Source organism: Nerophis lumbriciformis, linkage group LG05 (genome assembly GCF_033978685.3).
Source record: "Nerophis lumbriciformis linkage group LG05, RoL_Nlum_v2.1, whole genome shotgun sequence".
Classification (NCBI taxonomy): Eukaryota; Metazoa; Chordata; class Actinopteri; order Syngnathiformes; family Syngnathidae; genus Nerophis; species Nerophis lumbriciformis.
The window spans coordinates 32,283,562-32,310,424 of NC_084552.2; the positions used below are offsets into that span (position 1 = coordinate 32,283,562).

Below are 26,863 nucleotides of genomic sequence, written 5' to 3' on the forward strand. Positions count from 1 at the left end.
GAGTATTTGGCGAGCATCGTTTTGTCCTACTAATTTTGGCGGTCCTTGAACTCACCTTAGTTTGTTTACATTTATAACTTTCTCCGACTTTCTAGGACGTGTTTTATGCCACTTCTTTTTCTGTCTCATTTTGTCCACCAGACTCTTTACGTTGTGCATGAATGCACAAAGGTGAGTTTTGTTGATGTTATTGACTTGTGTGGACTGCTAATCAGACATATTTGGTCACTGCATGACTGCAAGCTAATCGATGCTAACATGCTATTTAGGCTAGCTATATGTACATATTGCATCATTATGCCTCATTTGTAGCTATATTTGAGGTCATTTAGTTTCCTTTAAGTCATCTTAATTCAATTTATATCTCATGACACACTATCTGTATGTAATATGGCTTTTAATTTTTTGCGGCTCCAGACAGATTTGTTTTTGTATTTTTGGTCCAATATGGCTCCTTCAACATTTTGGGTTGCCGACCCCTGGTATATACACTTCACTGCCGATGTGGGGGGGCGCCACCTATAATCTTGCCTAGGGCGCCAGATTGGTTAGGGCCGGGCCTGCTTAAATCTTTTCTAGTTGTCGACAGTACTGGATGAGCGTCTAAGGGGTGCTGCAAGGTTCTCCCGTAGGAGCTGGCTTCATTCTAGTCCCCACTGGGTGCTGCTCTAGTTCAAACAGGAAGTCTTTTTTTTTTTTTGTGATAGGAATTTGGAGCATTCAATTATACATAGAATGGATTGATCTCAGAGGTCAGAAAGGAAATACATTTATGTCACAATCAAAAGCTTTCTCTCTTCAGATCACCTTTCAATCACGAGGATCACTTGTCCCTCTGATCAATAATATCTATAAATGGCTGCACTCCCTCATCTTGATGTTAGGGAGAGATACAACCTTGCTGCTGTTTTCCAGCAGCTTTATTATACCACAGCTTTTTGTGGCCTGAAATTCTTACCCATGATGCATTTCACTACTCTCCATGAAGGCAACCTATTTTTGGCTTCATACTTTACTTCAAGGGTGGTTGAAGCTTGTCATCAGTGTTCTCAAAATGTGCTTCATCAAGTCAACTACAAATTCACAGCCAAGAATGCAACCAACGAAGGGTAATGATTCAACACTTTTTAGTTTCAAAGTAAAAAACATTTAACCAAAATGTTAAGACATGATTTACTTGGAAAAAAACAAAACAAAAGCACATCTGACTCGTGACAAATTGCAAACAATCGACATGGGATCAAGTATCAACCGATGACATTAGATGCCATCGGAGTGGAGGAGGGCGCCGCTAGGCTCTGATGCATCGCTTAAGCTGCTTAAGAAATCAAATCCCACGTTAGCCTGCATGCTTTCATGCTGAAAACCATGGGGGAAGTGCGAGCATATAACATAATGCAACTCGTCATGTTACAGTTTTAGGGGTTAGGTTCTCAGATGAGGTCTCCGTTTGACGGTTCACAGAGTCCTTTTTGCAATTAGGAGCACATGTTATAGTATTTTGCAACAATTTGAAACACATCCCAGACGTCCTACAATAGTGTTAAGGAATGTATTGATGCTGACATTTAGGTCGTGTCCACACGAACAGGCCTTCGAATTTTAACTTTTTAAGGTCAAGGCAAGTGTTGCCTTAAAGGAGGGCTCATATTTTAAAGGCACCAAGGCAAATATTATTTTCATTCCAGGCAGGGGCTCCAAAGCATGCATGCATACATACAGTTTTTTTAAATTCATTATTAATACAAACTTGTCAACTTTGTGTCATTTCATGATGCCTTTATCTGTCAGGTAGTGGTGGTGACGAACCCCAAGATGCAGAGACGGCAGGCTGGATGCAGGAAAACGTGATTTAATGTCCAAAAGAAAATGCAGGAAAACACCAGGAAACAGGAAACAGCTAACAGGATACAGCTAACAGGAAACCAAGAAACAAGGAGCTAGGAGACAGCAAACTGCAAATATCTATCAGGAACCAGCAAACAGGAACAGCTCACAGCAAACAATACTCCAGCACAGACTGGAGGGCGAGGCAGGTCTAAATAGTGGCCTGATTGGCAATTGCCACCAGGTGTGCCAAACTGCCACTCAGGGACAGGTGAGGGAAAACAGCGCTCAGGTAGACAAGCAGGAAACTGAACCAAAATAAGAGCGCTGACAGGAAATAAAACACAAACACAGAGGAAAAACTAAAACATAACCAAACTGTCAGTGACAATCAATCAATCAATCAATCAATCGATGTTTATTTATATAGCCCTAATTCACAAGTGTCTCAAAGGGCTGCACAAGCCACAACGACATTCTCGGTTCAGATTCCACATAAGGGCAAGGAAAAACTCACAACTAGGGATGTCCGATAATGGCTTTTTGCCGATATCTGATATTCCGATATTGTCCAACTCTTTAATTACTGATACCGATATCAACCGATACCGATGTATACAGTCGTGGAATTAACACATTATTATGCCTAATTTGGACAACCAGGAATGGTGAAGATAAGGTCATTTTTTTAAAATAATAATAAAATAAATTAAGATAAATAAATTAAAAACATTTTCTTGAATAAAAAATAAAATAAAATAATATAAAAACAGCTACATAGAAACTAGTAATTAATGAAAATGAGTAAAATTAACTGTTAAAGATTAGTACTATTAGTGGACCAGCAGCACGCACAATCACGTGTGCTTACGGACTGTATCCCTTGCAGACTGTATTGATATATATTGATATATAATGTAGGAACCAGAATATTAATAACAGAAAGAAACAACCCTTTTGTGTGAATGAGTGTGAATAAGTGTAAATGGGGGGGGGGGGGGGGTTAGTTTGGTGCACTAATTGTAAGTGTATCTTGTGTTTTTTTTACGTTGATTTAATTAAAAAAAAAACTAAAAAAAAAAGCTAACAAAAAAACGATACCGATAATTAAAAAAACGATACCGATAATTTCCGATATTACATTTTAAAGCATTTATCGACCGACATCTCTACTCACAACCCAGTGGGATGTCAATGTGAATGACTATGAGAAACCTTGGAGAGGACCCCCCCCCCCCCCCCCCCCTCCCTCCAATCCCCACCGCCCTCTCGGGGAGACCGGATGCAATGGACGTCGAGTGGGTCTAGCATAATATTGTGAAAGTCCAGTCCATAGTGGATCTAACATAATAGTGAGTCTGACATTATCTCTATGTTCACCTTTTGATAGAGGGAAGTATTTTTTTTTTTTAAGTTATTTACATGTAGATGTATTGGGACAGATCCATTAAGAATTTGAGCAGAAATATGTCATATAGGAATTAACTACACCCAATAAAAATTGATGTGTGTGTCAAATGGTTTTTAAAGTAATACCTTTGTGACACGAATAAAAAATAAAAAAAATAAAAAAAACATAGCGTTTACTTTTTGATATCAAAATAAAACACAAAGCAGTTTGGCTAATTAAGATAAAGTCTAATAAACAAGATGTGTTCTTCTCTAACGCCCCCTTGTGGTTCAGTACAACAGTTTGGCCAACAACAACAACAAAAAACAGGAGTGGCAGCATGTTTCCTCACCTCATTAACTCTGTCACAGCAGCTGATGGGCGTTGTATTGTCAAAATGAAAGCAACATCATATAGTTTTTCTCCTTTGCTGTATACTTTTAGTGTGGGGACAAGTGTATTCAATATTGTCCACACCTGTCTCCATCTAAACACAGCAGTGCACACTTAAACACACGGCGGGAAGCGAGGGAAAAAGACTGTAGCGTCCCGGCATTCTCTCGAAATGTGTTTGTCATTGTTTTTTAGTGTGGTCTCACTATGTGGCACAGGTTTATGACAGTGTTGGCGTTGTTCATATGGCCACCCTTAGTGTGACATGTATGGCTGATGACTAAGTATAGTCCGTGGGTGCACCACTGGTGCGAGATCACAACAGTGTTACTACTCCATGATTAGAAAGCCAAGCAATGAAAGTGCGCATGTGTCTGATTTTGTGTTGTTAAAAATGAATAGGGTCATAGGGTCTTCTGTAATTTATAAAGGAAACTGTATTACTAACCGTCTGGAATAATATCTTTATTTATCATTATACCGTTGACTGTTATATCCCTTGTCCATTAGCAAGGGCAGTCACGGCAAAGTGTTGCCGCAAATGTTGGTCAATTTTTAGGGCATTACGGCAAATGAGAGGGCGGTCGCGGCAATTGCCCCAGTTAAATTCGAGCCCTGGAACAAGAATACTTTAAAAACAAATCTCCGGTGTAAAACCGATCTACGGTCACACAAGTGTCATTTCAAAACAATCTCTGTCTACACACAAACTCATTCACCCACTGTCATGCACATTTTGTCCAATCAAAAGCCCGTAAAAATGTCACAGCTGACTTGGTGACATTATACCTATCTTAATATGATTTTGTGAATTGTGATATACTAGACATCCATCCATGCATTTTCTACCGCTTGTCCCTTTCGGTGCCGCAAGGGGTGCTTGAGCCTATCCAAGCTGCATTCAATCTTTAAAATCACCCCCCACTTACACAGACCCCTGGAAACAGCGTTCATGTGTTTTTTAAGTGACTAAAGGATGAGTTAAAGCGTGTGCTCGTGTTCAACACTAGTGGAATCATAACACATTTAGGGTCTGATCTACTAAAGGTTTGCGTGTATTAAAAGATGTGCAAACTTTATGGCACACGCAAAGCTCATCTAAGTTTGTGCGCAGAGGATTGCATCTCTTAAATGAGCAAAATAAGGAGAGCAGTCCGTTTAGCGTGTGTCATCATGAATATGCAAGATGTATAAATATGAAAAAGATAACTGGATTGTTGTAATTGATTTAGATGCTTATTTTATTACATTACACAGCACTGTATACATATGCATATACCTATACATATGTATGTACCTATATATATATATGTATATATATCTACAGGAGAGTATTATAACAAATGTGGCTTTTTGTTTTTGCTCCCATTTTTCATGAGACTAACTCTGAAACTTTGACTATACACAATATACCTATTCCTCTCAAATATTGTTCACAAATGTGTGTAAATCTGTGTTAGTGAGCATGTCTTTGCCAAGATAATCCATCCCACCTCACAGGTGTGGCATATCAAGATGCTGATTAAACAGCATTATTATTGCACAAGTGTGCCTTACGTTGCCCGCAATAAAAAGCCACTCTGAAATGTGCAGTTTTATCACACAGCACAATGCCACAAGTTTTGAGGGAGCGTGCAGTTGGCATGCTGACTGCAGGAATGTCCACCAGGTCTGTTGCTCGTGAATTGAATGTTCATTTCTCTACCATAAGCGGTCTCCAAAGGCGTTTCAGAGAATTTAGCAGTGCATCCAACTGGCCTCACAACCGCAGACCTTGTGTAACCACACCAGCCCAGGACCTCCACATCCAGCAGGTGCACCTCCATGATCGCCTCAGACCAGCCACCTGTACAGCTGCTGCAACGTGTCAAGGTGTGTTGTTGACGAACCCCAATATGCAGAGATGGCAGCAGGCTTGGTACAAGGAAACATGGTTTTAATGTTCAAAAATAAGAAAAGGAAAACACGAACCAGGAAGCAGGAACAGGAGTCAGGATCCAGGGAATAGCTTAACGCACACAGCTAGCAATGACAGCATACAGCAAACAACGACACGACCGGTAGGAACGACAATCAATAATCCAGCAGTGACTGGAGGGTAGGGCAGGTATAAATAGCAGCTGGCTGATTGACACCAGGTGTGGCCAGGTGCCAATCAGCCACAGCTGAGGGCACACAGCACTCATGGAGAAACAGGAAACAGAACCAAAACAAGAGCGCTGACAGGAAATACTACACACACAGAGGAAAAAGTAAAACACAACCAAACTGTCAGGGGCAAGCCTGACACAACGATTGGTTTGCATAACCGAATAATTTCTGCACAAACTGTGAGAAACTGCATGCTCGTCGTTCTCATCAGGGTTTCAACCTGACTGCAGTTTGTAGTCTTAACCGACTTGAGTAGGCAAATGTTCACATTCGATGGCGTCTGGCACGTTGGAGAGGTGTTCTCTTCACAAAAGAAAACCTAGTTTTCACTGTTCAGGGCAGATGGCAGACAGCGTCTGTGGCGTCGTGTGGGAGAGTGGTTTGCTGGTGTCAACGTTGTGAATGGAGTGGACAATGGTGGGGGTGAGGTTATGGTATGCACAACGGACGCAAGTGCATTTTATTGCTGGCATTTTGAATGCACAGATATACCGTGACGAGATCCTGAGGCCCATTGTTGTGCCATTCACCCGAGACCATCACATGTTGCAAGGATATGTACACAAATTCCTGGCAGCTGAAAACATCCCAGTTCTTGCATGACCAACATACTCACCGGACATGTCACCCATTGAGCATGTTTGGGATGCTGTGGATCGGCGTACACAACAGCGTGTTCCAGTTCCTGCCAATATCCAGCAACTTGGCACAGCCTTTGAACAGGAGTGGACCAACATTCCACAGGCCACAATCAACAACCTGATCAATTCTATGCGAAGGAGATGTGTTGCACTGCATGAGGCAAATGGTGGTCACACCAGATACTGACTGTTTTTCTGACCCAACAGGCCCCCAATAAAGCAAAACTGCACAAGTGTGGCCTTTTATTGTGGACTGCTTTAGGCACACTTGTGCAGAAATCATGCTGTTTGATCAGCATCTTGATATGCCACACCTGTGAGGTGTGTCTGTAGCTTTAATGCTATGAGCTGTGTTTGTCCAAGAAGCGCTATTGTGTATTTTATCCACTTTTTACATGTTCGCCGTAACTGTACTGGTCCAAGGTAAAATGTATTATTTATCACAGACAACCAGGGGTGCCGAAAAGGGGGGATAAAGGAGACGGATTCTAGGGGCCCATGATGGAGGGGGGCCCAGAGAAGCCCCTAATGATGATGAAATTATAATACAGAAAAAATAATGACACTGTGTTGGGGGCCCTGTAAAGATTCTTTTCATGGGGCCCAAAATCCCTAGCGGCGCCCCTGCAGACAACAACATAACATTCAGGAATGGGATAGGACACACATACTGTAACGTATTATTTTCGGGTCTCCCTATGTCTAGCATTAAAAGATTACAGTTGGTACAAAATGCGGCTGCTAGACTTTTGACAAGAACAAGAAAGTTTGATCATATTACGCCTATACTGGCTCACCTGCACTGGCTTCCTGTGCACTTAAGATGTGACTTTAAGGTTTTACTACTTACGTATAAAATACTACACGGTCTAGCTCCGTCCTATCTTGCCGATTGTATTGTACCATATGTCCCGGCAAGAAATCTGCGTTCAAAGAACTCCGGCTTATTAGTGATTCCCAGAGTCCAAAAAAAGTCTGCGGGCTATAGAGCGTTTTCTATTCGGGCTCCAGTACAATGGAATGCCCTCCCGGTAACAGTTAGAGATGCTACCTCAGTAGAAGCATTTAAGTCACATCTTAAAACTCATTTGTATACTCTAGCCTTTAGATAGCCCCCCTTTTTTTTTTTAGACCAGTTGATCTGCCGTTTCTTTTCCTTTCTCCTCTGCTCCCCCCTATCCCTTGTGGAGGGGGAGACACACAGGTCCGGTGGCCATGGATGAAGTGCTGGCTGTCCAGAGTCGGGACCCGAGGTGGACCGCTTGCCTGTGTATCGGTTGGGAACATCTCTGCGCTGCTGACCCGTCTCCACTCGGGATGGTTTCCCGCTGACCCCACTATGGACTGGACTCTTACTATTATGTTGGATCCACTATGGACTGGACTTTCACAATATTATGTCAGACCCACTCGATATCCATTGCATTCGGTCTCCCCTAGGGGGGGTTACCCACATATGCGGTCCTCTCCAAGGTTTCTCATAGTCATTCACATCGACGTCCCACTGGGGTGAGTTTTTCCTTGCCCTTATGTGGGCTCTGTACCGAGGATGTCGCTGTGGCTTGTGCAGCCCTTTGAGAGACTTGTGATTTAGGGCTATATAAATAAACATTGATTGATTGATTGACATGTGCAACACTTGCATAGCTATGTGAGCTACAGTGCTACATTTAAACTCACATTTAACATCGAGAACATTCAAAGTTAGCATGAACGCTGAAGAAAAAATTATCAAACTCGCAGCTTTTTCTGCAGCTGACTGATGGACAAATCACAAAGCTCCAGGTGTCATGTGAAGATGTGTAGCTAATACTGCTTTTTTACAAAGTGGTGGATGTATGCATACTGTAAAGCAGGTACACCTCGCTGAGGGGATGGGCGGAGGCGGTGTCATGTCCATGATCGAAGGTTTTTCTTTCAAAAGCGAGCAATTGAGTGACTGATCTCTCAAAAGTGGACAAAACAAGTTACCCGTTGTTACTTATCCACTTGGTGCCTCGTGGCACATAAGGCCCTCACAGAGCTTCTCCACTTCTCACGATCAGCTGCTGCAGTCCTCGCCTCCGACCACGAGTTCCATCCTCCCTCTTTCCTTTATTTCTCAACGATACGCCTCCAGGTGGTCTTTGGTCTACCCTTTCTTCTTTTCCCATGGTGCCCATGTCATGCTGCAGTTGTTGTGGTCCTGTCGTAGTATGTGTCCAATCATCTTCCATCTTCGTAGCTTCACATCCTCACTGAGTGGCTTCATATTCGCTCTTTCCAGCAGTTCTTCAGTACTGATGTGATCTTGCCAGCAGATTCTGAGTATTCTTCGTAGGCATTTGTTATGGAATACGTCAACCGCCCTGTTATCTCCTCTGTTCATTTTCCAGGTTTCACACCCGTATAGCAATATTGCTACCACTAGTGTCTTGTACAGTTTTAGTTTTGTTCTTCTTGTGATGCTGTTGGAGCTCCAGGTCTTTCCAAGTCTGATGAATGCGCCTCTCGCTTTCGACAGTCTATTCTTCGGGTCCTTCATGCCGCCTCCCTCTTTACAAACTGTGACTCCCAAGTAGGTGAACTGGTCTACCTCTTCGACATCTTGTCCATTGATTTGGATTTATTCCTGGTTTCTTGCATTGATACTCATTGTTTTAGTCTTTTGTCTTTTGCGGCTCCTACTCGCCTGGCTTCTTTGTCCATCCTTGTTGTTTTACTCTGCATGTGCTGTTTTGTGGAGGACATTAACGGACAAAACAAGTGAGGGTGATATATTTTTCTCACGAGTGGTGCTCATATAATAGACTCTAGGGCAGTGATTCTCAACCCGTTGTACGGGTACCACTGGTGGTACTTGGCCTCCATATAATGATACTGTATGCCAAAGAATCAATTAAGCATTGAGTGTTTTATTTTCCAATATTCAAACAGTGTTACTGTTCAAGCTCTGTGTAATTTTACGGTGGCCAAAATATTAAATATACTTGTTAAATCAGGGGTCGGGAACCTTTTTGGCTGAGAGAGCCATGAAAGTCAAATATTTTAAAATGTATTTCCGTGAGAGCCATATAATATTTTTTAACACTGAATACAACTAAATGCGCGCATTTTTAAGTAAGACCAACATTTTTAGAGCATAAAAAGTCCCTTGTTCTTTTTGATAACATTGTTATTCTGAAGCTAACCGATAATAAATACAATAATTTTTACCATTAATGCGACTTCTAGAAAACAGATGGATGGATTAAAATGCATGAGAATGTTTTATATTTTGAACATTATTTTAACACTGTGATTACCAGCGGAATTATTCATTACTTATTGTGTTAAGCAATGTCAGCTAAGATTTATCTGAGAGCCAGATGCAGTCATCAAAAGAGCCACATCTGGCTCGAGAGCCATAGGTTCCCTACCCCTGTGTTAAATGAAACCTCTGCCTTGTTCTTAATGAATACTTAGGCTTACTACGCTACTGTATTTTAATGTTGGTCATTATGGTGGTACTTGGAGAGCAAAGTGTTTTCTGAGGTGTTACTTGGTAAAAAAAAAAAGCAATGTGAGAACCACTGCTCTAGGGACACATATTACTATTAGGGCTTCCTTAAAAGTCACTTTTGCATAATAGGATACCTTTTGCATTGTACCAAATCTGTTTATTCAACCTGAATTAGGCTGCTGTGTAAAACCTTTGCCCCCATAAAGTGTCACACTTTGCAGACATTGTCCATTCTTATTCCTGTGCCAAGAAACAAAGAACTTCCCAAGTGGCATCAATATCACGTCTCAACATTGTCAGGAGCATTAATGGCGCAGCACCATTTCCTGTTGCAGAATGCAGAATGAGGCAAAATTTCACAAGTGTGTTTCCCCGACTATTTCAGTCAGTGTGACAGCAACTATCAATAACTATGGTCATGAGGAATATACCAATGACGTTCCGCTTGTCTGTTCGCCAGGAAGTTGACCTGCATGCACCTTCAGCATCGCAGTAGATCATAAAAGAGACAAGGGGGGGGCGTTTGAAGAATGCCATCCCTACGATCGAATTCCAAAGAGCAGAAGTATTTAGCTTTACTGACACTGCGACGGAGAGAAAGCAGACATCCTCACTCTGAGAGAGGCGTGTGGCATAAACTCTCAAGTGTCATCACACATACACCTCACTGTGTTAACCCTTGAAATTGACCCCCTTCCCCCTCTGCAGTCCAAAAACCAAGAAAGAGTACAACAACTTTTCTTGTAGGTGTCATCATGACTCTGTTGGATCAATAAGGCGTAACACAAGTAGAAAAGCAGTTACATGCGCAGGAAAGGAAGAGCAAGAGATCAATACGGAAGAATCGGACTTGGATGAGTCAGCACAACAGAAGCAGGTCTCAGTAAACCTGCTTGGATTTCTCTTGGACAACCGCATTGGTTAGGATAGGACAGGCTAGGGGACTTTGTTAGTACTCAAAGGTAAACTTGTTTTGCAGCCAGCAAGATCAGGACATCCATTAAACATACAGGAAGATATAAAATTAGGGATGTCCGATAATGGCTTTTTGCCGATATCCGATATTCCGATATTGTCCAACTCTTTAATTACCGATACCGATATCAACCGATACCGATATCAACCGATATATACAGTCGTGGAATTAACACATTATTATGCCTAATTTGGACAACCAGGTATGGTGAAGATAAGGTACTTTAAAAAATAAAAAAAATTAAAAACATTTTCTTGAATAAAAAAGAAAGTAAAACAATATAAAAACAGTTACATAGAAACTACTAATTAATGAAAATTTGTAAAATTAACTGTTAAAGGTTAGTACTATTAGTGGACCAGCAGCACGCACAATCATGTGTGCTTACGGACTGTATCCCTTGCAGACTGTATTGATATATATTGATATATAATGTAGGAACCAGAATATTAATAACAGAAAGAAACAACCCTTTTGTGTGAATGAGTGGAGGGAGGTTTTTTGGGTTGGTGCACTAATTGTAAGTGCATCTTGTGTTTTTTATGTTGATTTAATAAAAAAAAAATTAAAAAATTTTTTTTTTTTTTTAAACCTATACCGATAATAAAAAAAAACGATACCGATAATTTCCAATATTACATTTTAACGCATTTATCGGGCGATAATATCGGCAGGCCGATATTATCGGACATCCCTATATAAAATCACAATCAGATAAGGTTTGGGACAAGCCAGAATAAAATACCATAATAATTACACCAAAACAAATATGGGCAAAAAGAGGTACTACAACTTGTTTAGGTATGTGATGATAACTGCATCTGTATCGTTTTGTTTTGCCTCTTGGAACTAAAAACCTCGGTCCAGAGGAGAGAAGTGTCATGTCTGTGATCATGTTTTGTTTAAGTTATGTTCTGTTTGGTTTTTGGACTCTTTTTAGTTCGCGTTTTCACTCCCTTGCTTTGTTACCATGTCAACCCATTAGTTGCACCTGTTTTCACGTTCGGACTCACACACCTGTCATCAATCATGTCACTAGTATTTAAGCCTGTCCTTTTCAGTTAGTCCGTCTGGCGACATTACCTCTGAAATCCATGCCATAGTTCCCTGCGTTCCAAGTAAGTTTTTGTTTATTGTCCATAGTTTTGCCTTTGTGGTAGTTTTTGTTTCTTAGCCAAGTTTATCTCTGCCTTGAGCGCGCCTTTTGTTTGTACCCCTTTTGTAGTTAGTGCTAAAATAGAGATGTATTTACTAGTGATGGGTTGATGAGGCATCATGAAGCGTTTCGACACATTGCAAAACTGTATTGATACTGTGTCGATACTGTGTCACTAAATACTGACATCTGCTGGACATTAAAAATCCCTACAGGCAACCTATGGACCGACTCAACTGACACTGATTTTATGCCCTAGTACAGGGGTCACCAACCTTTTTGAAACCAAAAATTACTTCTTGGGTACTGATTAATGCGAAGGGCGACCAGTTTGATACACACTTAAATAAATAAATATATTGTCATTTGTAAGTTACACGTAAGTGTGATTTAAACAAGAATAGCTAAATAAATAAATTTATATATATAAAAAAATGGGTATTTCTGTCTGTCATTCCGTCGTACTTTTTTTTTTCCTTTTACGGAAGGTTTTTTTGTAGAGAATAAATGATGAAAAAAACACTTAATTGAACGGTTTAAAAGAGGAGAAAACAAGAAAAAATTTAAAATAAAATTTTGAAACATAGTTTCGACTCTTTATAATTCAAAATTCAACCGACAAAAAGAAGAGAAAAACTAGCTTATTTGAATCTTTTTGAAAAAATAAAAAAAAGAATTTATGGAACATCATTAGTAATTTTTCCTGATTAAGATACATTTTAGAATTTTGATGACATGTTTTAAATTGGTTAAAATCCAATCTGTACTTTGTTAGAATATTTAACAAATTGGACCAAGCTATGTTTCTAACAAAGACAAATCAGTATTTCTTCTAGATTTTCCAGAACAAAAATTTTAAAAGAAATTCAAAATACTTTGAAATAAGATTTAAATTTGATTCTCCAGATTTTCTAGATTTGCCAGAATAATTTTTTTGAATTTTAATCATAGTAAGTTTGAAGAAATATTTCACAAATATTCTTCATCGAAAAAACAGAAGCTAAAATATTTATTATTCTCTACAATAAAAAATAGATAAATTTACTTGAACATTGATTTAAATTGTCAGGAAAGAAGAGGAAGAAATTTAAAAGGTAAAAAGGTATATTTGTTTAAAAATCCTAAAATCATTTTTAAGGTTGTATTTTTTTCTCTAAAATTGTATTTCTAAAAGTAATAAGAAGCAAATTAAAAAATAAATGAATTTATTTAAACAAGTGAAGACCCATCCATCCATCCATCCATTTTCTACCGCTTATTCCAAGTGAAGACCAAGTCTTTAAATTATTTTCTTGGATTTTCAAATTCTATTTGAATTTTGTCTCTTTTAGAATTAAAAATGTCGAGCAAAGCGAGACCAGCTTGCTAGTAAATAAATAAAATTAAAAAAAAATAGAGGCAGCTCACTGGTAAGTGCTGCTCTTTGAGCTATTTTTAGAACAGGCCAGCGGGCGACTGATCTGGTCCTTACGGGCTACCTGGTGACCGCGGGCACCGCGTTGGTGACCCCTGCCCTAGTATATACAATAATATAAACCAAGTCATTGTATTTCATTTAGGATTATTTCATATCTTCATTTAAATAAAAATATATTTGTATCTTTTTTAGATACAGTCAATAAATAATGTGAACATGTATCATAACATGGAAATCTAAGAGAACGTGTTGTGGATGATTGTGGACTGGGAATTTTTTTAATATTATTTTTTTACACATTTTTATAAAAAAAAAAAAAAAAAAAAAGTTTTTCCGACGTATTACATTTTAGACGATTTCTCTTCTTAGTTATTATTTCTCCGGCTGTAGAAAAGACACACTCACAGGGCACAGAGGAGGCGTCAGTGCGACACAGTTCGCGTATCGGTCACGTGACCAAAACAGCTCATGATCGGTCACGTGACTTTCTAAAAGCGGTACGCGCACCGCGACACAGGGTTTTGCTCTATGAGCTCGACGCATGCGCCGATGCATCGGTGTTGCCGGACCCATCACTAGTATTTACTTTCACGCCACGTCCGCTCCAATTCCTTTGCATTCCGGGAAAACAAACCATCCCATAGTCCACGTTATGACAAGAAGCTGAAAATGGCTGTGTAGGTAGTGTGTCACATCAGTTAAAATGGAAGAGGCTATCCTCACTACCTGTTAACTATAGAGGATGGCTGCAGCATAGAGCTGAGACTCACCAAATAATTTACCTGAAACTTTAGCAATTTAATTTAGGGAATTATTGTCCTTTAATGACAGGTGACTGAACTATGAGACCAGGGACAAAGACAACACAGGTTCTATAAAATGATGATCATGATGGTCTTGTCAACATTAAAATGAGAATGTATTCTGCTTGTTAAAAATCTAAGGATCCAGACTATCAAAATATTAGTCAGGTTAAAGTGCACAGTCAACCTTCTAATCAGGATATGAGACTGGACTGTGTTAAAAGCTGAGGAAAAGTCCCCAAATAAAAGTCTGTAGGGATGTTTTAAAAATACAACACTTAAATCTTTAGCACATGTTTTAAGTACACGTCCACAAATATTGTCTCTAATATGTTATTTTTATTTGCTTTTAAATGCTCTTTCAACATCCTGCTGAGTAGCTTTAAAATGCTGGTTGTACCTCAGACTATGGCTTATAGTTCCAGAACTTCTCTGCCAAAACTGAATGTATCAAAACTACAATAACAACAGTCAAGAGTATTAGTCAAACCAATATCTGTGCTAAAATAACCTAAAAGAACTCTGTTGCCGTATCCTAGTTTCTATTTTGACTCAGGATGCAGGATGGAGACAACATCAGTTGCTGACAAGAACCCTCTTCTCTCATCCAGTACAACACTGCCAGCCAGTGGTGAAGGTAAAAAGTAGCATTTTGGATCACTACTTTCTAAGCCAGGGTGTCTAAACTATTTCCACAGAGGGCTGTGGATATGGCAAAATAAAGATGCAGGGGGGGCACGTTGATATTTAAAAAAATTGATAAATACAAATATACATAAATACATGTAAAATACATTTGCAAAGGTCGTCAGGAAGCAGCATGCAGGTAAGAAGGATGATCTATTCTAATATAAAAATACAAAAAAAGTAAAAAAAAAAACGTGCGGAGGGCCGTGTATACGGAAAAATATCAAGATCCAGATGGACACTTTCATATATAAAAAATATAAATACAAATATAAAATAAATATAAAAAATAAATAAAAATATACATTAAAAAAAAAAAAATACAATTATATATATATAATATTTGTATTTTATTTTTTTATTTTTTTTATATGTACATATACTTTTATTTTTTTTATTTTTTTTATGTATATTTTTATTTATTTTTTATATTTATTTTATATTTTTGTTTATATTTTTTATATATGAATGTGTCTCCCTGGATCTTGATATGTTTCCGTATACACGGCCCTCCGCACGTTTTTTTACTTTTTTTGTATTTAATAAATCATCCAAAAAAATAAAAATAAATACAATTATGTATATATATATATATATATATATATATATATATATATATATATATATATATATATATATATATATATATATATATATATATATATATATATATATATATACATATATATATATATACATATTTTTTATTTTATTATTTTTTTTTTTTGGATGATTTATTCTAATAAGGTAAAAATACAAAAAAAGTAAAAAAAACGTGTGGATGCCACGAGAAGCTACGGCAAAGCTTTGCAATAAGACTAGCCTAACTGTCTAAACTATTTCCACAGAGGGCCGTGTATACGGAAAAATAACAAGATGCAGAGGGGCACTTTCATATCTAAAAAATAAATAAATAAATAAAAAAGATATATATATATATATATATATATATACAGGTAAAAGCCAGTAAATTAGAATATTTTGAAAAACTTGATTTATTTCAGTAATTGCATTCAAAAGGTGTAACTTGTACATTATATTTATTCATTGCACACAGACTGATGCATTCAAATGTTTATTTCATTTAATTTTGATGATTTGAAGTGGCAACAAATGAAAATCCAAAATTCCGTGTGTCACAAAATTAGAATATTACTTAAGGCTAATACAAAAAAGGGATTTTTAGAAATGTTGGCCAACTGAAAAGTATGAAAATGAAAAATATGAGCATGTACAATACTCAATACTTGGTTGGAGCTCCTTTTGCCTCAATTACTGCGTTAATGCGGCGTGGCATGGAGTCGATGAGTTTCTGGCACTGCTCAGGTGTTATGAGAGCCCAGGTTGCTCTGATAGTGGCCTTCAACTCTTCTGCGTTTTTGGGTCTGGCATTCTGCATCTTCCTTTTCACAATACCCCACAGATTTTCTATGGGGCTAAGGTCAGGGGAGTTGGCGGGCCAATTTAGAACAGAAATGCCATGGTCCGTAAACCAGGCACGGGTAGATTTTGCGCTGTGTGCAGGCGCCAAGTCCTGTTGGAACTTGAAATCTCCATCTCCATAGAGCAGGTCAGCAGCAGGAAGCATGAAGTGCTCTAAAACTTGCTGGTAGACGGCTGCGTTGACCCTGGATCTCAGGAAACAGAGTGGACCGACACCAGCAGATGACATGGCACCCCAAACCATCACTGATGGTGGAAACTTTACACTAGACTTCAGGCAACGTGGATCCTGTGCCTCTCCTGTCTTCCTCCAGACTCTGGGACCTCGATTTCCAAAGGAAATGCAAAATTTGCAAAAATTAAATTGTTATATGTATCCAGTTATTATACTATAAAGTTATTTTCCATTTAACTTCACCAGTTTTAGATAATTTTTATTCAAAATCGCTGAATTTTCACATTTGCCATTCAAATACTGAGAAGAGACGGTGCGGTGAACAGCAGCCAGTTGAGGCACGTCACTCAGTGCCACAACATGGATTGCGCAATGACTCGGCTAACTGCTGGCCTGCTGTGCAGTGAGACTGTATTGCTATATGAACTATATTATACATTTCCATAGTTTAGTTAGCTGAGGTATATAATGTACAGTGTATTTTGTCAACAACTGTATGTGTGTAAAGTATTTCTTGTGCTGAGCGATCATAAAACAGCTGCAAAAGACGCACTGTGTGAGGCTCGCCTCCTGCACCCCCGCCGTAGATTTGTTATATCAACTAAAGCCCACACTTAAACTTTCCACGTGCAAGATTGAATCTATTTTAAAAAAATATTTCATAAGAAGCCAAAAAGTGCAAAAACAATAATGTTGGTGTTGGAGGAGTTGTGAATGACTGCAGGGACACAACATTAGATACACCTGCAGACTGCAGGTGTACATAATTCACAACTCCTCCAACACCAACATTATTGTTTTTGCACTTTTTGGCTTCTTATTAAATAACTTTTGTAACCTATTTTCATGGGCTTTCCTCTTTGTGATGTTAAGTTCCTGTTATGCGCTGTTATACAGTATATGCCTTGAGCTCTTATTTTGAAGGCGCTAAGAGCGGAAGTGATGTCACGTTGCGGAGATTTTTGAAAGAAAGTAAATAAAGTGGTCCTCGTGTAAACTGGAGCCTCCGTGTTTGTTATTTTGTAGTTTCATACAGTATAGGCGACATTTATAAACCCTCGGTTACTCTTTTTTAAATAGATTCAATCTTGCACGTGGAAAGTTTAAGTGAGGGCTTTAGTTGTGGACTTCATTTATAAGTAAAGGTAAGACCATAATAACGTTTTTTTTATTAAATGTGCTTTTTTGTGTGCTACAGTTTGTATGTGTAAAGTTAAAGTTAAGTTAAAGTAGCAATGATTGTCACACACACACACACTAGGTGTAATGAAATTTGTCCTCTGCATTTGACCCATCCCCTTGATCACCCCCTGGGAGGTGAGGGGAGCAGTGGGCAGCAGCGGCGCCGCGCCTGGGAATCATTTTTGGTGATTTAACCCCCAATTCCAACCCTTGATGCTGAGTGCCAAGCAGGGAAGAATGCTGGTATGAGCTTTTAAACATAACCCGTTAACTGCTGCCAATCAAATGGTGAATAAGATACTCTTTAAGGTTCATATGTTTGTAAATCTGACTGTGATGAAGTCAGTGCCTCACCAGCCATCAACCTCACCGCACATCACTGATATATATATATATATATATATATATATATATATATATATATATATATATATATATATATATATATATATATATATAAATATGTATATATGTGTGTGTATATATATATATATATATATATATATATATATATATATATATATATATATATACAGTATATATATACATATATATGTGTACCAAAAGAAGCAAGTGGAAGGAAGTGGATGGATATATATATATATATATATATATATATATATATATACCAAAAGAGACAAGTGGTAGGAAATGGATGGATATGTATGTATATATATATATATATATAGAGAGAGAGAGAGAGAGAGAGAGAGAGAGAGAGAGAGAGAGAGAGAGAGAGAGAGAGAGAGAGAGAGAGAGAGAGAGAGAGAGAGAGAGAGAGAGAGAGAGAGAGAGAGAGAGAGAGAGAGAGAGAGAGAGAGAGAGAGACAGAGAGAGATTCTGTGTGTGAGTAAGTGTGTGTGTGTGTGTGTGTGTGTGTGCACGCGCATGTGTGTACGTGTGTCTGGGTTTATTTTATTTTAGTATATTTATGTGTTATGATGTTATTCGTTATTAATATCAACATTTCAGTTGTTTCTCTTTGAATCGTTGAATTGTGCCATTTTGTTTTATTTCCACGTTTGCAGTTTTATTTGGTTTGATTTTATGTGCCGGAGTCAAATAAAAAATTCACCGCTGCCCGCACTTCGGACGCCTTTGTTTTAAGTCTTTTTCTTCTGTTTCGGTTCCTTAAAATCTCATTATTATGAATTTGAGTCCTCTCCATTGTTTAAATATAAACACTCATAGTGTGTTTCGGTGTCTGGTTTCAGGAGGTCCACCTTTGGAGCGTACAGACAACACCTGGGTGTGTCGCAATGAGAATGGGAGGGGAGCGTTCAGGTATCAGGAAGCTCGCAGAGGCTGTTTAGTTCATTGCAAAGTAAACAGGTGATCTAACCACTGGCTGCTACACCCCATAACAACATGCAGAGTGAGTTTAAACTTTACATTGACATTTATTTCTTATTTGGACTGTTTGTGGTTTGTAGTGAAACACTATTGAATATTTTTACTTGATAAACAGGTGGTTTGATTTGGAATGAACACATTTGGACTGACGCTTGTTATATCATGTCATATTTTTGGAGGCCTACTAGAATGAAACAGACCACATATTGTATTTTATTGACATTAGTTAACATTAAATTGAGGTTTTCTTTAGAAGCTGACGTCGGTTCTCTCAGGTGGAAGCTCCTGAATTACTACATTCCTCAGATACTTAGTGTAGCGCTATGAAGGCCACTTCCTTGTGCTGTGTTGACTGTTAAACCAGAATAAATGTTTACTATTGGATTAAATGTTGTTTTGCTATCTTGGGGAACATGCTTCCAAGGCTTCTCTAGTAAATATTTATTGTCCTTCATTCTCTTCAAGGTGTAAGCTCTCCGGGAGGCCGCGTCCTCAACGAGGACCAGTTCACCTGCTCCATCTGCCTGGAGGTGTTTGTGGAGCCTGTGTCCACGCCGTGCGGCCACAGCTTCTGCAAGGCCTGCCTGCAGGGATACTGGAACCACACCAAGAAGTTCCTGTGTCCCATGTGCAAGAAGAGCTACACCAGGAAGCCTGAGATGAGTGTCAACAGGGTCTTGGCAGAGATCTCATCGCAGTTCCAGGGGCTGGTAGTTTCCGGCGGAAGGGCGGAGGCGCCCGGGTCCCCTTTGCGAGGCTCCACCGTCAATTTGGGCTCCGACAGGGGCCATGGGGGCTCACCGGGTCTTGACACCGGAGAGTTTGCACGGGACGGCGAGGTACCCTGCGATGCTTGCATTGGGAGGAAGTTAAAAGCGCACAAGTCCTGCGTCAACTGTCCTGGGTCTTTCTGTGAAACCCACCTGAGACATCACAAAAAGGTACCGCCGCCAGCTCCTCACTATCACATTTCCGGTTGGGACAGAATCAAAATTAGAATAGTTTTATTCCCATTGTTTGAGAACAGGTTCACAAACTAGGAATTTTGCTTGGTACAATCGTGCAACATATAACACAGAATAGGTAATAATAATTAGCTGTAACTGAGCTAGAAGTTGAATGATTTGAATTTCAAGGTGAAATCCCTGACGTCACATCGCCTGATTGAGCCCACCTTCCACCTGGAGGACAAGATCTGCAGGAAGCACGAGCGACTGCTGGAGGTCTACTGCCGCACGGACCACATCTGCATCTGCGCCGCCTGCGTGGACTCCGCACATAAGTCGCATGACATCGTCTCCACGGACCACGAGTGGAAGAAGAAGATGGTGTGTGGCGGTCTTGTGTGCTAACCTTTCCTTTCACATGACAGTCACATGACCTTTCTCCCCCCGGCCCCCTATCCCTAGAGCATCTTGGGAAAGAAAAGGTCTGAACTGCGGCACTTGATCAAGGAGAGAGCCAAGAAGCTGGAGGAAGTCAAAGAATCCATAAAGGTCATCAAGGTAAGCTAATGAGGCAGTGACAGATTCAACATTTGAACTCTTCTGTGCAGCTGGGATAGGCTCCAGCCCCCACTGCGACCCTAAAAGGGACAAGCGATAGAAAATGGAGGGATGGATGTTTAATATAAAAGCTAAAGAGCCAAGTAGCAGAGCGCAGACCTCTCTGCCAAGGCCCGACAATCCCGAAAATTCCATTATGCTGTTCCACTCTCACCCTGTAGGTGGCAGTAATTTGTTACAAAGTCATAAGTGAAAATAAACTTGGTAGATTATTTTCAATTTCCTCCTTGCCACTAAATAGATAAGAGCCTTACCTTATATATTGAGTGGCAGCTGAGTCATTGCCCTCTTGTGCACCACCTATAGCGATGCGTTCAAGTGCGCTTGTTCAACCAGTGTGACCAGTTTGTGGGGACAAAACATCCCATGCGTCTATTTGCACCCAGCGAAGGAGTGTCTTTGTATCAGAGTTTAGTCGTTCAATTTAAATCCCAAATTGTTTTTTTGCTTTTATGTGATGAGGGTTTGATACATTTAACCTGGTTTGTCTATATTCATGGCTGACCCAAATACATTTGAAATGACGACCACAACTATTTTATTTTAAAGAGCAAATTAAAAATCAACATGTTAGCTATATTAGAGATGTCCGGTAATATCGGCCTGCCGATATTATCGGCCGATAAATGTTTTAAAATGTAATATCGGAAATTATCGGCATCGTTTTTTTTATTATCGGTATCATATTTTTTTTTTGTTTTTTTAATTTTTTATTTTTTTTGTATTAAATCAACATAAAAAACACAAGATACACTTACAATTAATACACCAACCCAAAAAACCTTCCTCCCCCATTTACACTCATTCACACTCATTAACACAAAAGGGTTGTTTCTTTCTGTTATTAATATTCTGGTTCCTACATTATACATCAATATATATCAATACCGTCTGCAAGGGATACAATCCGTAAGCACACATGATTGTGTGTGCTGCTGATCCACTAATAGTACTAACCTTTAACCGTTAAGTTTACTCATTTTCATTAATAACTAGTTTCTATGTAACTGTTTTTGTATTGTTTTACTTTCTTTTTTATTCAATAATTTTTTTTTAAATTGATTCATTTTATTTTATTTATTTTATTTTTTTAAAAAGGACCTTATCTTCACCGTACCTGGTTGTCCAAATTAGGCATAATAATGTGTGAATTCTACGACTGTATATATCGGTTGATATCGGTATCGGTTGATATTGGTATCGGTAATTAAGGGTTTGGTCAATATCGGAATATCGGATATCGGCAAAAAGCCATTATCGGACATCCCTAAGCTATATCCATCCATTTTTCTACCGCTTGTCCGTAGTAATTGTGTTGTGCTTGTGCAAGATGACTTGGATGAACATCCTACTAAAGAGTAGTTAACCCTCGACTCACCTTTGACCAAAAAACGGACATTGTCTGCATTTTTTTTTTCAATCATTGACAAATCAGTTACATTTTAGAGATCAAAGAGCTGAAATTTGTCCACATAGTTTTGATTAAGTTTATCTTTAAAATTATCTTTAAAATTACATCATGGCACTTTTTACAAAGTAAAATAGGAGATATTCATTTACAACACACTTAGCTTCTTCGCCCATTGACTCCCAAAGTAACACATATTTTTCCATATATTAAAAACTTGACATGTTCAAAGTCAATCAAAGTTTATTTATATAGCCCTTAATCACAAGTGTCTGAAAGAGCTGCACAAGCCACAACGACATCCTCGGCTCAGATCCCACATCAGGGCAAGAAAAAACTAAACCCAATGGGATACAATGAGAAACCTTAGAGGGGACCGCAGATGTGGGTACCCGCCTGTCCCAATGAACGTCGAGTGGATCTCGTTTAATAGTGTGAGAGTCCAGTCCATAGTGGGGCCATCAGGGGATCATCTTGAGTGGAGACAGGTCAGCAGCGCAGAAACGTCCCCAACTGATGCACAGATGAGTGGTGCACCCCGGATCCTGACTTTGAACAGCTCGCTCATCATCTGGGGTCACCTAATAACCTCTCTACGCAGGAGAGGAGGGCAGAGCAGAAAAGAGACGGCAGATCAACTGGTCTAAAAGGGGGGTCTATTTAAAGGCTAACGTATACACATGAGTTGAGTTATTATGATATTGAATGAATCTGAACATCTCTCTTCGAAACACAAGGAAAAATGCGAAAAACATGTTATTCATTCATATACAGTGTTTCTGCATACATTGATTGTGGTGGGCTGTTATTGCTACACAGAGGTGTGTAAATGTGGTTTTAGAAGAAATTGTGTGTCCATTGTCAGTGTGTTTATGTGCAATGGCACCACTAAACCACTAGATGACGACATATCATGAAGTATACAATGTTTTACAGGACGTTAAAACAACACGTTCAGTTTCAGCAAAAATAGGTTCTGATACCTTCCATCCATCCATCCATTCTATGGCTTGTTCTTCTGGGGGTCACGGAGGCGTTGGAGCCTATCCCAGCTGCACTCGGGCATCAGACATGGAAACACATTTTTTGAACATATTGCATATTTAGTGTTTTTCCCACAGTACCGGTAATTTTTTTTTTTTTTTTTTTTTTTTTTTTTACACATTAAAAAAAAATAAACCAAAAAAAATTATAATAAAAAACGAATATCTAAGAGTATGTCTGAAGCGGCTGAGATTTTTGAAGAATTTAACGTTTCTAACACTTTTGAGTTTGTCCATTTTTCGGCAAAGGGGCACAGTGTGAGATTTTTTGGGGAAAAAAACGTAATTGTTTCAAAATTAATGCATTAAAATCAGTGTTGTTATGAATTACTGACCTATCAAAGGCTGTAATTACCTCATCTAAAGTATTCCATTTTACAATGGAGCCTACAGTATGGCAGCCGCGCAATTCGGCCTACTAAGCCCTTAAAAAATATCCAAACACCTCCATTGAGGTTTTATATACATGCTCTAAGTATATATGCAATGTAGGAAACAGGCACATTTATAATAACATTTAATATTTACGTATTTTCCTCATTTTAAGCGTACGCGGCGCATTAATTTTAAAAAACGCATCACATTTGCAGACTTAATGAGAGCTAACAAACATAATAAAACATCACTTACTGTGAAAGCTCTGCTGTCATTATGCTGCCGGCTGCTAGGATGTTGATATATTCACATTTCGGTTAGAGATGTCCGATAATATCGGCCGATAAATGCGTTAAAATGTAATATCGGAAATTATCGGTATCGGGGTTTTTTTATTACCGGAATCGTTTATTTTTTATTAAATCAACATAAAAAACACAAGATACACTTACAATTAGTGCACCAACCCAAAAAACCTTCCTCCCCCATTTACACTCATTCACACAAAAGGGTTGTTTGTTTCTGTTATTAATATTCTGGTTCCTACATTATATATCAATATATATCAATACAGTCTGCAAGGGATACAGTCCGTAAGCACACATGATTGTGCGTGCTGCTGGTCCACTAATAGTACTAACCTTTAACAGTTAATTTTACTCATTTTCATTAATTACTAGTTTCAATGTAACTGTTTTTATATTGTTTTACTTTATTTTTTATTCAAGAAAATATTTTTAATTTATTTATCTTGTTTTATTTTTTTTTATTTTTTTTAAAGTACCTTATCTTCACCATACCTGGTTGTCCAAATTAGGCATAATAATGTGTTAATTTCACGACTGTATATATCGGTTGATATCGGTTGATATCGGTATCGGTTGATATCGGTATCGGTAATTAAAGAGCTGGACAATATCGGAATATCGGATATCGGTAAAAAGCCATTATCGGACATCCCTAATTTCGGTGAAAAATGTCTTATAATCCTCACAAAGAAACGATGTGTGGAAGGGGGGACCAAGCATCTTTTCGTGTCGTCCTGGCCATTTTCGGGTCCTAAATGGCTGTCAAAGTGTACCAACTTGTCGGATTACCTACTCAGACGTCTCATGTCCAGGTGAGATGAATGATTTATGAACTAGAATACATTTACAGGGAGCAAGGAAGCGAAAAAACAGCAGACCACTTGATGATGTAAACATAGGGAAACACAGTAGTGATCACGTTGCCGCTACAAATAGTTTTTTTCTGTGTTATCACTAAAACTTGGGTAATATTAATGTCACAAAATGTATATGGAGTATTGTTGGCGTTTTTAGAATGGTTATTTATTGGATTTTACGAGCGAAATAGTGGAGTTTCCTTTTATTTACGTTTATTTAATATTTAGAATGCATTAAATAAAAATACATCCGTCATCATGTCTATATATATTTATTATGTTTGTGAACAATAGGAAAAAAAAAAAAAAGTGCAGTTCCCCTTTAAGAGGCATATTGTTGTTTTGACTTAAGTCGACTCTCGGGTTAAAGTGAGCAGTGTTTGGTTCCGAGATGTGGAACCTGCTCGTCCAGTTGCTCTGACAGCAAACAGGAATCGAATGCACACAAAGAACAGTGATTAGTCACTTGCTAATTTACACGAAAATGCTTACTAATCCAAAGTGTGGAGTAGAGTTACAGTCAGTGACAGCCTAACAGTGGACTTCATGGTGGGTCTGTGGGCTGTGCTTTGCAGACCAGCGGCCAGAAGGAGCTGGAGGAGAGCTGGCAGGTGTTCGCCGAGCTGCAGCGACTGGTGGAGCAGAGCCAGGCCGACCTGGTGGAACTCATCACAACCAGGCAGCGTGAGGCTGAGCGTCACGCACAGGAGTTAGCGCGAGGCCTGGAGAACGAGCTTAGTCAGCTAAGGAGGCGTAGCCACGAGCTGGACACCCACGTCCAGATTAAAGACAAGGTGGTGTTCTTGCAGGTAACGGGAAATGACTTGTGGTATTGTCACTGCTGGTATGGCTGTGCGATAGCATGTGTGTAAACCTCACTGTCTGACACCTTAAAAGTTTGCGGTAGGCAATAAGCTGAAGGCTAGGGATTTCATCTCGATTCCTGGCGGTGTCAATCTATGGCCCCTGGTTGCATCCTTGGGCAGTTTGGAGAGGGTGGATCCAGACATGTTACACTCCTCACATGGATGACCTTCCTTCTCCACTCCTGGCAGCATTTGGCATCCTTTCCCGCCCTGCCCGAGCCCACCGACTGGTCGGCGGTGACCGTCAACACGGACTTCTGCCTGGGGACCCTCCGTGCTTCCGTCAGTGTCCTCGTTGACAAGTTTCAGGAGGAGTTAAAGAGGCTATATGGCAAAGGTCTGATAACCATGTTGTTTTTTCAAATAAAAAGTTGCCATTTGTCGTTTTCTATTTGACGTCTGTCTGACTATGCCCCTTTGTTGTTGTCTTTCAGAACTCCGCAAGTTGCAGAATTATTCAAGTGAGTCACTTTTTTCTCTTGGATAAGCGCATGCCCTTAAACCAGTAAACGTTTATAAGATATGGTGATTTAAAGATGGACACTAGATGGCGCCTCTCACTAACAATCCAGATTGTGTGTTGCCAGTGGGCCTGATTCCATGTCTAAAGGAGAAAAAGAATGTGTCTTTGGTGTAATAATCTTCTCTGTCTCAGGTGAAGTCCTCTTGGACCCCGCTACCGCCCAGAAGAACCTGGCCGTGTCCGATGACGGCCACCAGGTGAGGTATGAGGAGCGCAAGACCTCCCACACAGACGGCGCTAAACGTTTCAGCCCGGCTCTCTTTGTCTTGGGCCGGGAGGGTCTCAGCTCTGGTCGACATTACTGGGAGGTGGACGTGGCCCGCAAGACGGCCTGGACTCTCGGCTTGGCTAATGGCACGGCCCGCCGTAAAGGCGAGATCAAGCTGAGTCCAGAAGGGGGTTACTGGTGCTTGTGGCTCAAGAACGGCGAGGTGAAGGCCCTGGCCTCGTCGCGCTTGCCTCTCATGCTGACATCCCAGCCCAGCAAAGTGGGAATCTTTCTGGATTATGAAGGAGGTCAGGTGTCCTTCTATGACTCCAATGCCCGCGTGCACCTCTACACCTTCTTTCACAACTTTAATGAACGTGTATACCCCATCTTCAGCCCCTGCCTCAGCCAGGATGGCAAGAACAATTCCCCCCTCGTCATCACGGCCATCAAACATGCCTGACTGTGACCACACAAACTTTTCAACTTGACTCAAACGCCACTGAGAGACTGTTTAAAGACTTGCTCGCACACATCTTTCAAACACGGTAATCCCCAGGTGGTTTCAAACGCCTGGTAGTTTTGTATGCAATATTTTCTTCTGTTTTCTAAACTTTTAAATAAAGATGACTTCA

The 26,863-nt window shown here is 39.5% G+C and overlaps 1 protein-coding gene across 7 annotated transcripts; it reads left to right on the forward strand.

Annotated features, from left to right (window-relative positions):
• btr12 (bloodthirsty-related gene family, member 12) lies at window positions 1-26,853 on the forward strand. Of its 7 annotated transcripts, none has more exons than XM_061959052.1 (10): window positions 11,938-11,977; window positions 14,792-14,872; window positions 18,937-19,006; window positions 19,541-20,016; window positions 20,212-20,403; window positions 20,485-20,580; window positions 25,207-25,440; window positions 25,687-25,834; window positions 25,932-25,958; window positions 26,153-26,853. In XM_061959052.1, exons 3-10 carry the CDS (start codon window positions 18,982-18,984, stop codon window positions 26,689-26,691), a joined length of 1,737 nt encoding a protein of 578 aa, XP_061815036.1. In that variant the 5' UTR covers window positions 11,938-11,977; window positions 14,792-14,872; window positions 18,937-18,981; the 3' UTR covers window positions 26,692-26,853. The 7 variants fall into 7 exon arrangements, with proteins under 7 accessions (XP_061815040.1, XP_061815039.1, XP_061815036.1 ...); XM_061959054.1 differs by having other exon boundaries at window positions 11,945-11,977; window positions 14,775-14,872; window positions 18,937-19,097; XM_061959057.1 differs by having other exon boundaries at window positions 11,945-11,977; window positions 14,775-14,872; window positions 18,937-19,054.
• Window positions 26,854-26,863: the final 10 nt, after the last annotated feature.

What these genes read in the sequence shown, in the direction of transcription:
- btr12 (XM_061959052.1), top strand. Translation starts at nt 18,982, where the DNA reads ATGAGAATGGGAGGGGAGCGTTCAG. An exon ending in AAAGAGGCTATATGGCAAAG is followed by an intron (nt 25,835 to 25,931) that starts GTCTGATAACCA and finishes GTTGTCTTTCAG; the next exon opens with AACTCCGCAAGTTGCAGAAT. An exon ending in CAAGTTGCAGAATTATTCAA is followed by an intron (nt 25,959 to 26,152) that starts GTGAGTCACTTT and finishes TCTCTGTCTCAG; the next exon opens with GTGAAGTCCTCTTGGACCCC.